The sequence below is a fragment of the Chrysemys picta genome, chromosome 1, assembly GCF_011386835.1.
Source record: "Chrysemys picta bellii isolate R12L10 chromosome 1, ASM1138683v2, whole genome shotgun sequence".
Taxonomy (NCBI): Eukaryota; Metazoa; Chordata; order Testudines; family Emydidae; genus Chrysemys; species Chrysemys picta.
Window position 1 is genome coordinate 88,841,935 of NC_088791.1, and position 11,871 is coordinate 88,853,805.

Here is an 11,871-nt window from a genome sequence, read left to right on the forward strand (position 1 = left end):
ACAGCAGGAGAACTGATAAAAAATAAGAATGCCTTTGCACCAAGGTATCAATGCTCTGACTCCCCATACTACTACTGCCAAAAGCGCCCCAGTGGGCCACGGCACTAGGTCTGGGGAATCCCTTCAAATATTGACCATTTGATGCGGAGGCTCTGGCATCACTTTTATCTTGGACACATCCTTGTGGGGCACCTCTAAATGCTCAGGGAAACCCTAAAGTCATTTACCCTCATGCCATCTCTTCTCCACACACAAGAATAGCTCATCAACCTGCATATATCCATTTCCACTAACCCCTTGTCTGCAAGGCAAGAGGTGTGGGGTGGGGACGGTTGGTTGGTTTTGTTTGTTTATGTTTTGTCACTTTTAATTGATACTTTAAAAATTAAGGGGTTTTACACCACTTTATTAAGGCTTTTTAATGTTGTGTTTTGGGGGCAGGGGAAGGGAGAGAGCATGACATGCTCTCAGTTTTTTAGATATCTTAATTTCAAGATTCACATATGCAAAAACACAGAGGTATCAGAAATTAGGAAAAAAAGAAGCTTCTGTCCCTTATGCTTGCAGTTTAGTTTCTGGAAGGCCACAGACACATCACACAATCTTACTGGACACTCCCAAAAAAGACAAACATTCACTGGAATTCAGCTGCTAAGGCATCATTGCAGTTTACCATTCATGTTACAATAACTTGCCACATGGTTATTCACTGTCCCAAATCTTTGTTAATACAGCGTTCAGAGTGACCAACAGCAGGGCCGGCTCCAGGCACCAGCTTACTAAGTAGGGTGCTTGGGGCGGCCACTTCGGAGAGGGGCGGCACGTCCAGCTGTTCGGCGGCAATTCGGCGGACGGTCCCTCACTCCTGCTCGGAGCGAAGGGCCTCCCGCCGAAGTGCTGCCGCAGATCACGATTGCGGCTTTTTTGTTTGTTTGTTTGGCTGCTTGGGGCGGCCAAAACCCTGGAGCCGGCCCTGACCGACAGTGCCTCATGCCTTTACAGAACACTAACGCCACTAAGCTCCAAGGCTCTGAAAACCAGGACATACCGAATTATGGTGCACAATTAACTACCCCCTTGGAGTTGTCAGTAGCCACTGAGGATATATTGTAAGTATGTTTCAGTGAGAGCTACCCTATATTAAGTGGACATGAGGAATGTCTTGCAAATTAAATAGCAAAAAAAGTTAGTTAACACAGAGTTAAGGTTGCCCAGTCTCCAGGCAGGAGCCATTCACCAGTGTGGTGACCTCCCCTGTGGCTGGGGCCTTGTTCTCCAACTCCTCGCAGTCCTTACTGGGGTCTCTGCTCTGCACCTCCAGTACCACTGCCTTCCTTAAACCTTGTGCCAGCAGGAATCAGGTGTCACTGGCCCTGTGTCTATGCAGGGACGCTTCTGCATCTCCGCTACCATGGGCCTGCTCCCTCACTCACCAGCCAGACATGTGAGAGTCATCTTTGAGCAGGTACTCTTCAGCAGCACCCCACAGCTGGTGACTCAACATTTTCCTTGCAGTTCTGGCCAGGGGTCTCTGTTCTGCAGGGCCAGGACCAAAGCCTCCCCCAACCCTTGCACCCTAGGGTCTTGGGCCCCTCAGATGTGCAGGAAACTCTCTGCAGACCTGCTATCGGTGCTGTCCTAACTCTACCCCAACCCTACTGCCCACTTCATTTCCAACAACAGTAGAAATAAAAATCAATACAAACAAAAGCATCTTAAAAATCAAAATTGACATTAATCATTACAATTAGAAAAAAATAAAGATGGAATTCTGACAGCAGAGCTGTCCATCTGCTATAATGTGCAATTTTATGTGGTATGTTGTGTCCCACAGAATTGTATTCCTTCATTCATCACCATGCACCCCAACTGCACTTCATTGTGTTGACTAGTGGAAGGATTACTTTCAGCAGGTCACCATTGTGACGTTGTGCAGTCTATATGGTTTTATAAAAACATGATAATAAGTGACTATAATGTAACTGGGATAGTTTTAGAAAAATATGGTAATAAGTGAATATAACGTAACTGGGATATGCTTCATGCAAAAGGTCTCTTGTAAGGTATCATTACAAAGTTATAATCTACTGAGTATGATCATCTGATTTGTATAAATGCACCACTCTTGTATCTAAAACTAGAAATATAAAATGTAACTCTGAGGGCCTATTGTAATTATGTAAAGTGTGGGCCATTAATGATGGTTTGGAATCTTGATGACTCCCATTGTCTGCAGATGGCTGTTTACCTGTGAGTCTTCCTGTATATGTGTGTGCTGGCAAGTGAGTAATGAAGTCTTGCAGTGACATGTGATCATGTCACCTGAACTGGAATCCATCTTTAACCTCGTGCTTTTCCAGTGAGGGGGGTTGGAAACCCAGAGGGACAAAGAGTTCCCGCCTTATGCAAAAGACATATAAAGGGGTGGAAGAGAACAAAGGAGGGAGAGGAGCCATCATGAAGAATCCCCTAGCCATCACCTGAGCTGCAACAAGAGCTGTACCAGGGGAAAGAATTGTGCCCAGGCCTGGAAGGTGTCCAGTCTGAGAAAAAACTTACTGAAGCATCTCTGAGGGTGAGATTATCTGTATTCAGTTTGATTAGGCATAGATTTGCGCATTTTATTTTATTTTACTTGGTGACTTACTTTGTTCTGTCTGTTACTACTTGGAACCACTTAAATCCTATTTTCTGTATTTAATAAAATCACTTTTTATTTAGTAATTTACTCAGAGTATGTATTAATACCTGAGGGAGCAAACAACTGTGCATATCTCTCTATCAGTGTTATAGAGGGCGAACAATTTATGAGTTTACTCTGTATAAGCTTTATACAGGGTAAAACGGATTTATTTGTGTTTAGACCCCATTGGGAGTTGGGCATCTGAGTGCTAAAGACAAGCACACTTCTGTGAGCTGTTTTCAGGTAAACCTGCAGCTCTGGGACAAGTGATTCAGACCCTGGGTCTGTGTTGGAGTGGACTGGAGTGTTTGGCTCAGCAAGATAGGGTGCTGGAGTCCTGAGCTGACAGGGAAAACAGGAGCAGGGGTAGTCTTAGCACATCAGGTGGCAGCTCCCAAGGGGGTTTCTGTGATCCAACCTGTCACAACCATGACTCACACTGTGATAAGAAGGAGAAGTGAATTTACACCCAAAGGCACAACAAACCTCTTATTTCTTATTGATGTGAATGACAATGGTCTATTCTTGCCAGGGGGATTTGTAACACTCTTGTAAAATATATGACACTGTACTACACGGTGGAGGTAAGTGCCATTAATGTTACAAAGGGAGTCCTTCCTATTCTCTTGTATGCTATATAGGTTCTTATACTGTCCTCATCACCCTAGTATCAGAATGCCTTCCAGTGTAACATTAAGTGACTAAACATCAGTCACACGTTTGTTCTCTCCTCCTCTCCTCCAGAAAGAGAAGCACATACGGTGGCATGCCATGTTTTTGTTGTTATATGTATAAATAAGTTTTAACAGCACACTGAAAAAGCACAGGATGTTGGTGGATTGAGCCTTTGGTTGAGAAAAGACAAGATGGTGTTATCTACAATCATTTGGACTGCAGTATGTGTACAATGTGACTGATCTCAGTGGGGACTGCTGTACACAGCACAATATATTTGAGCATAAGGAAGGGTTCTTTCGCCATCAATGGGTTGGTGACTGTGAATTTTTACAGGCCCTGAACAAGCAAGAAGAAAGTACACCTCTGTTTTGAATGAGAATGCTGCAGACTAAGGCTGGGCCTAGCAGAGCAAGAGCAGTAAAGGATGCCTTGTGTCCCCTCATCTTAGATTTGAGGGAGAAATTAATTAATGAGAGCACTGCATTAGTGCACCATATCAATTTATTTACAGCTAGTCAAATAATCAGTTGCATGTATTATTAACCAGAGAATTAATTAAAATCCTGATTTTTAAGTTGCTGTTACTCCGTAATATTTTTATACTACACAAACACCAAAGGATTGTAGTACACAAAATATTTATTGCAGGTTTCTAACACAGGCAGCCCAACTATCACAAACTAACAGGCATTTGCAAAAGCACTCAACCCTAAAACAGCCCAAACTAGAAAAAGTAAAGTATGCACAAACAGGAAACATCGAAGCTCCATGTCAAGTGTAAATCATCAGTGTACCTGCTCTCCTCCTCCTGTGTAGACAGAGTATGGAGTATATTGGGTATTGCTGACCATGTGCACTTTCATGCATGGACCGAGGCACTGAGTGGCTGAGCCCTCAACCCAAATTGTACAGTGGCCGAAGAACATAGTAATGTGGTCTGCATGCAATCGGAGCTGGTGGGACATCAAAGTGGGGTTTTGCGTTACCCTCTTACCAGCTGGTTTAATGCTGAGAAGATGTCTTCCTGGTCACTATTCTCAAACAGAACATGTTCTATTGGACCTGGAGAGTTGCTGGTACTGGAAACAAAGTTAAAACATGACGGCTGAATGTTTAGTCAGCCAATACCAATTGGTAGGTGATTTCTGATCTAGAAGGAAGGAATAGATAGAAAACAAGAGAAGATAGCCCAGTGGGAACAGTGGCAAGGCAAAGAAGGGTTAGCAGCACTTGAATGTCACAAGGCTATGTTCACAGGACAGGGTGGTCGTGTTATCAGCTGACAGGGCTTTAACCTATATATCCATTGGTGCCACTTATTTGAGGTACTAGAACCAAAACACACAAGTGTGGCATTTTGTATTTGTGTGTGTAACGGGGATTAGTTAACAGGAATAACTGAGCTATAATGTGAGTTAACTTGGCAGTGAAGAAAATCCCCAACATTTAACCATTTTGTCTACTCCAGACAAAATATCATATATTTGCCATATGATTACACCTAATTATCCTGCTAAGGATTTCTTTGGGGCCATTATCTTTGGTTAGACCTGCCTGAGCATTGTGCACGGTGAAGTGTGTCACCAGACTGGTGGAACTGCTCCGAGCAATAGTGCAGCAGAAAGGACAACGAGGGTGCATGACCCTATGTGAATGCCAGTGCAGATGTGGGGTTTTGATGGTAGCTGGCAATATACAAGTATTAGGACTGGTCTATATGTAAAAGTTTAGCCAGAATAGCTATATCACACCTATAACCTACAACTATGTGCGCAAAAGCCCTACGTGTAGAGGCAGTCATTCAGGAAAACATAAGATACACTGGCAAAAGAATTAGCAGATGTAAAGACTAACCTACAATAGCAAGTTTAAGGGTAGTCAGACTTATGGACCCACAATATCTGAGGCTTTTAATGTAATGATCACATACTAGTTTCTGCACAGAACAGGTGCCTCATTCAGCTCCAGGATGGATGGTGGTTCATGGAATAAATCCGTGGTGAAGGAGTCTGTTGTCATAGAACCTCTTCATCATTTCTTGAAGAAGTTGAAAGATTGCCAAGGCCCCCTGGGTCTCACTGAACACTGACAAATGCATAGCTGGACACCAAGCTGGCTCACCTGTGTTAGTATAGTTAAATAGGTGTTAGATTTATAGAGGTGTGTTTAGTATTTGGACTTTATGAAATGCTTGTAAGTTGCTGCATTCTTTAATCTCACTTATAATATCTTTATCCTATGCTATAAGATAATATTTAAGTGTTTGCTTTGTAACTATAAAAGTGTCTGCTCTAAAACTATAAACTGGCACACTCAGGATGGAAGCATTACCAGGTGTGAAGTACAAGTTCTTTGGGACTGGGAGTAACCTGAATATTGTGGTGATTTTTGGTGTAAGACACCATCTAACACAAAGGCAGGCTTGCTTTCGGAGGCTTGCTATAGTGCTTTAGGAGTTCACACTGGTTACTTAGTTGGTGAAATGTAATTATAGAATGTACAACTAGTTTGTGGTTCTTGCCTTTTTCCTTGACAGTGTGCCCTGAGGTTGGCACTCATGCTTCTGAGCTACTCTAGGCAGCTTAACAGTGTATACTATCTGAAGTACTGGTACAGGCGAATCTAGACCAGCCCATAATTAAAGTGCCTGCCCCTCAGCTAAGGGGCCAAGGGGAACCACTAAGCCCAGGCTGCAATTGATTATGGGGGACAAAAAAGGAGAAAACAGAATTTTGAGTGAGGTCTAAGGCTGAAAATCAGGGATCCGGAGGAGGTACCAAACAAAGGAGCCCCGACAACCCCCACTGCTATTCAAAGGAGTCTAGAAAGTCAGTGGACACCACCCAGAGGAATTCTTCCCAGCGACATGAGCAGACAAAGGACGGGAAATAGGCCTGGCAGTTGCAGAATACCCCCATCCAGCTTCCTCCTCCTGGTATGATGCATGGCCATCTTGGCCAGCGCCAGGAGGAGGTTGGTGAGGAGGTCCCATGACTTTGCAGGGCCACGGATGAGGTGTGCAAGGAACGGGAGGTGTGGAGAAAAGTGCAGCCAAAATCTCAGTAAGACGTTCTGGAGGAGTCAGAAGAGGGCTGCAACCTGACATGCCCCAGGTAGATGTGTGCCATGGTCTCCGGCAAACAGGGGTCAGTATAGTTAGTGAACCGCATCAGGTGAAGGTGTGTAGTCAATAAGGCAGGGATTACAGGAAGAGAAGGGAAGGGCTCGTGGTTACGACAGTTGAATGCTACCCTAGAGAACTGGATTCTATCCTGGCCTCTCTCATAGAGTTCCTATGTGATGCTGAGCTAGTCACTTAAACCACACTTTTTAGAGGTGGTCATGAATTGTGTGTTCCTTATTTTTTCTGTGCCTTACTTGAGCCCTTTGGTCTGATTTGCAGAAGTGCTGAGAGCTCATAATTGCATCTGAGCAAAATGGGAGTTCTGGTTGAATATATTATGCTAAGTACTCTGAAAAATCAGGCCCTAGCCATCTGGAATCAGGCACCCAAAATCAATGGATGTTTTTTTCTTTAATCTCTGTGTTATTTGGCTCCTCATCAGAGAAATTGGATTAATCATGTCACCTCAACTCATGGGGAATTCTCGAAGATTAATTAATATTTGGGGAGCATTAGGATACTTTTTGGTGATGAAAGCCTTTGAGAAATGAATAATTCTGTGTTCAGAGGAAGGTCTGAAGAGTGTGTAGCAAATAAAAATATTTTCAATAGATTTTTTTCTCCCTTGTTCAGTTCAAATGTTATATCAAGACTGTATTTTGGCAGTGTGTAACATACTGTTCTCATTTATTATGTTAATAGACATGTCACATTTTAGACATATTTACAGCTGGGTCTATCACTTGCTATCTGTCCATTACTTTGTATTATGGGAAAAGCTGAGTTTCTATGGGAAAGTTCTAGTTTTTGCTCCCTGTTGGGGAAAAATAATCTGTTATTCAAAATACAAGAAATCTTAATGTAAGAGTTACCAAGATGAACGAAGGATATTTATTATTGTATTACTATTGGTTTGTATGTTTTTTTTATGTTAATAGTAAATACTGCAATGTTACAGTATTTTAAAATTCTGCAGCTTGAAAAGGAGTGTCCGTTAGATGGCAGTAGAGGATAATAAATGAGAAAGGATGACGCATTTTATTTTCATCAGTGTCCTGGGACCCTTAGTGATCATTTTAATCCATGCTTTCTAAAGATCTGCGGACTCATAGTTAAATTGTGTTATAGTAGAGCATGGTTAGCATTAAGATGTATTGACTTTTTTACTGTCACGTGTGTATATCAAATTATAAGTATTGTTTCCCGTTTTCTTTAAGCAATTTCAAAGCGTTTCCCACATAAAATAATTCTTTCTACTTATTAGTTATATGAATGAGTTCCTTTTCCTGACGTGGAAAATTACTCTGATGTTCTGCTTGATGATTTGTACAGCCATTCAAATCACTAGTCGACTACTTAACAGTATGGTACTGCAACGGGAATGGAAAAGGAACATACCTCCCAATGAACGAACGTAATGAACGAAAGAAAATAATACAGTATCCGATAATACAAGAAGGTCCTGCTCTATATTTGGATGAAATACAGTACATTTGCACTCATCACATTACTTTTCTTTTCGCACACTTGAGATAATGGCGGCGAATGCTGGGGAGCAGGAGAGAGGTTGATGTGTCACGAAACCTGATTGGTCAGATTTTACCGCAGACTGCAAATCCATAAAAATCAAAGGAGCAGTTTGAAACCAAAATAGGCACAAAAGTGAAGCAGTTTTACCAGAAGGTCCTCCAGGAGGCAAAATACGGTAATGGCAAATGAAAAATGCCATTTGACAGCCGATCTTATTTTAAACAAGTCACAGAGACGCAGACGCCAGGTATTGCCAGAAAATCAGGGTTTCCGTTGAATTAATAATTAGTAGAGGTAGGATTTGATAATCTGCCAAAGCCTGAAAAATGATGATATATATCTATATATTGCGGAGTCTAAATGGAGCAATTCTCAGACAATGGCGAGCGAAAGGGCCGGGCTAATAACCCGCTACTTTTCTTCTAACTCAAGCATCATGAAAACCGAGACTAGTGGAGGAGGAGAACGGAGAATAGACCCCGCCCTTGTTTTTCTTGACAGTTTTCAATCAGGTCGTCTCCCATGGATCTCAGCCTCGAGTGATGATTCATTGCAGAAATATAGTCTATCTAAACTGGAGCCGGGGAACTGTAGGCGAATGGCATAATTCCCAATTTCTTACTCTTTACCAGCAATCTGTTCACAGCCTTGGTGCTCTCAGAGCTACTCTGTTTGGGCAGCAGCCGAGGCATAGCAAGCTATATCTCCTAGGAAGGGATAACCGAGGACTTTCCCGTCCAGGGTAGAAAGCTTAGTTAAAACTATTCCTAGCAGTAACTTCCGCCTGGAAAGCCGGGGGGAAATGGCGAAACTGCGGATGAGTTAGAGACCAAAATACCTTTTCTATCTAGCTAGTGGGGCCGTGATTTGACACATTGATTAGTTTAAAAAGTCCACTCTGTTAACAGATGAGTTAGTGATAACCCTCCCCTGTATTTCCTCCTAAAGACTATTCATAACTACTTAGACAGTCTCTACCCCTTCGGGTCGGGGGGTGGAGGTGGGAGTTTCAGTACTTCGGTATAAAATTATGTTCCCCGGGGGGAAGAAAAGGTTGTGTCCTAATGTCTAATGATTTGTGTCCTAGTTTTCCACTCATTACGGTCACTTATTACACCAAGTAGATTATTGTGAACAGAAATAGATTAGGCCGTAAAATAGAAATTTTATCCTTTTACTGGGCAAGTATTGCAACGCAAGTGATTACTGTTTAAGAATTCCTTTGGTCTGGCGTGTTTAAGGTTTCAGGCAGGACGAAAGGAGACTAAAGGGAGGAGTGTTCTCAGTCTGAAAGCGGGGTTAGGGAATTAAAGGATCATCCAACCCTCCAAATAACCACAAACTGAAACATGAAACTCAATGAGAACGGGGAGATTTTCGATACATTCTGTGATTTAGCTATTACCCTTCCCTGCCTCCAGAGGTGGGTGTTCGGCTGTCAGAGAAATAAGGAGCGGGAATGACATTCATAAACTGGCCATTTTGAAAGAAGTAGTGAGACATGGAGCCGCCGATATACAAGAACAAGAAGCTGAGGTGGTAGCGAAGGAAAGGTGGAGTCTGTATCTTGATGAAGTTGCGGAGAGAGGAAACCGCAGAAATGTTCGGTGCTGGGCGGTCCGAGATTCGTAAATTTCAGGGAAATGAGCTGTGGTGCCGCTACATTCGGAAAAGCCGTAAGCGCTATGATAGTGGTGTGGCGGGAAGGGCGGTATTTCAATATGACAGAGCGGGCTTTTCAAATTTTCAAATCACCCAACGAGAGATAGCTCGTTCCCAGCAGCCAATCAAAAAGGAGAGTTTGCCTATAAATATAGTTAGTGCCAGAACAACGGTTTCTTTTTCTCCGTTTTCTCCCAGAACTAATAACGTTTCGTTTTGGTTAGAATGGCCAGGACCAAGCAGACCGCCCGTAAATCCACCGGTGGCAAAGCCCCCCGTAAGCAGCTGGCTACCAAAGCTGCCCGGAAGAGCGCGCCTGCCACTGGGGGAGTGAAGAAACCTCATCGCTACCGACCAGGTACCGTAGCCTTGCGAGAGATCCGCCGCTACCAGAAATCTACTGAGCTGCTCATCCGCAAATTACCCTTCCAGCGCCTGGTCCGTGAAATCGCCCAGGACTTCAAAACCGATTTACGCTTCCAGAGTTCGGCCGTTATGGCCCTGCAGGAGGCCAGCGAAGCCTACTTGGTGGGGCTCTTTGAAGATACTAACCTGTGTGCCATTCACGCCAAGAGAGTCACCATCATGCCCAAGGACATTCAGTTGGCCCGGCGTATCCGTGGCGAGAGAGCTTAAAGGCTGCTCAGCCATCTTCCAAATGACCCAAAGGCTCTTTTAAGAGCCACTACATTTACACTTAAAGGAGTTGTAGCATGCCTATAAGTGTTGTTCGGAGATGGTACACTATTGTAGGTAAGCTGCTTTCTAATATAATGAATGGCGTTTTCCAGTTCTGTAAAATGCACGTATTCCCTGTTAACTTCTAAAGGAAAACTGAAATATAAAGTTGCTATTTAAAACTTTGGCTTCAAGTTCCTTTCCCACTGTGAGGTGATTATCTGACAAACTTTAGAAATATTTCATACAAATACCCTTTGCAATTCGAAGAACCTGTAAACAAGCCACCAATGAGTTATTGTGGGGGTGGGATATAGGAATGATAAGCAGGAGATTTGAACAATCCCTTTGTAAAATCAAGCCAATCTAATTGGAAACAGAACACACACGCGATCTTTTTCGAAGAGGGATGAGAGACAAGGAAAGCGATATTCTTGTGTCGTGTTATCCTCCTTAACGCCGCATATTAAGCCAGGTACATGTTCGAGCAAAAGAATCTATCAGGATGGAACTAGGCAAATTTAATCCTTTCACTTATTGCAAGTAATTACTGTTTAAGAACTCCTCCAGTCTTTCATCTATTTAAGACAGGACTGAAGGAAATTAGATCCCTCATGAGGGCGCAGTGCCCCACCGTCTCAGAGGGAAGAATTACTGAAGGTTAGTTGTGCCGCCCTCTAAATAGCAGCAATTTAAAACACAAAATACGAGGATCGAGAGAGGTTTCAGCCCATTCTGTGGGTTAACTATTATCCCCGCCCCTTCTTTATCTCCGGGGATTTGTGTGCGTGACGGTTGTTCAGCAGTAAGAGAAAGAGAGCAGGGATGACATTGACTAGCCAGCTTATGGCGACCGCTTTCTATCTGTGCTTCCAGAGCTCGGCCGTTGTGGCCCGATAGGACGCCAGCGAATTGGTGGGCTCTTTGAAAATACTAACTTTAACCTGTGTGCCAGTCACGCCAAAGACAGTCACCTCCTGCCCAAGGACATCCGGTTACGCCGGCGAAACAGTGGTGAAAGGGTTTACAGGCTGCTCAGCTCAGCTCTCTTCTGCAACTTCCAAACGACCCAAAGGCTCTTTTAAAAGCCACTACATTCACGCTGAAAGGAGCTGTAACACCCCCATAACTTGTAACATTTTGTTATTTTTTACAAAATGTTAACAGTCCCAAATAGTAATATTCAGATAAACTAGAGAGGGAGAGGGAAAGTTAGCTACAGGAACTTAAAGAATGGTAGAAACAATGAGGCAAACCTACTATCCTTCAGGCAGATAAGCAGATAATTCATGGAGCCAAAACTTTAGTCGAGCCTCTAGGAATATTCTTCGGTTAAATAGAGTACTGAACAGTATAATCTGGTAATATGTCAAATGTTATTTACGGGACAAACCGTTTAGCCATATTTTATGTTTCTTGGAGGTGACACATCACCGAACTATTGGTTGGGAGGGGGAGAAACGAGAAGGACGAGGAACACCTACATTTTTCCTTAAAATTTGAAACCCCGATATAG

The 11,871-nt window shown here is 43.1% G+C and overlaps 1 protein-coding gene across 1 annotated transcript; it reads left to right on the top strand.

Annotated features, from left to right (window-relative positions):
- The first annotated feature begins 9,884 nt into the window (after positions 1-9,884).
- On the top strand, positions 9,885-10,537 carry LOC101933930 (histone H3). The gene has a single exon (XM_024110748.3). It carries the CDS (start codon positions 9,903-9,905, stop codon positions 10,311-10,313), a length of 411 nt encoding a protein of 136 aa, XP_023966516.1. The 5' UTR covers positions 9,885-9,902; the 3' UTR covers positions 10,314-10,537.
- Positions 10,538-11,871: the final 1,334 nt, after the last annotated feature.

Excerpts from the sequence above, each read along its gene's own strand:
- LOC101933930 (XM_024110748.3), top strand. The coding sequence starts at position 9,903 with ATGGCCAGGACCAAGCAGACCGCCCGTAAATCCACCGGTGGCAAAGCC.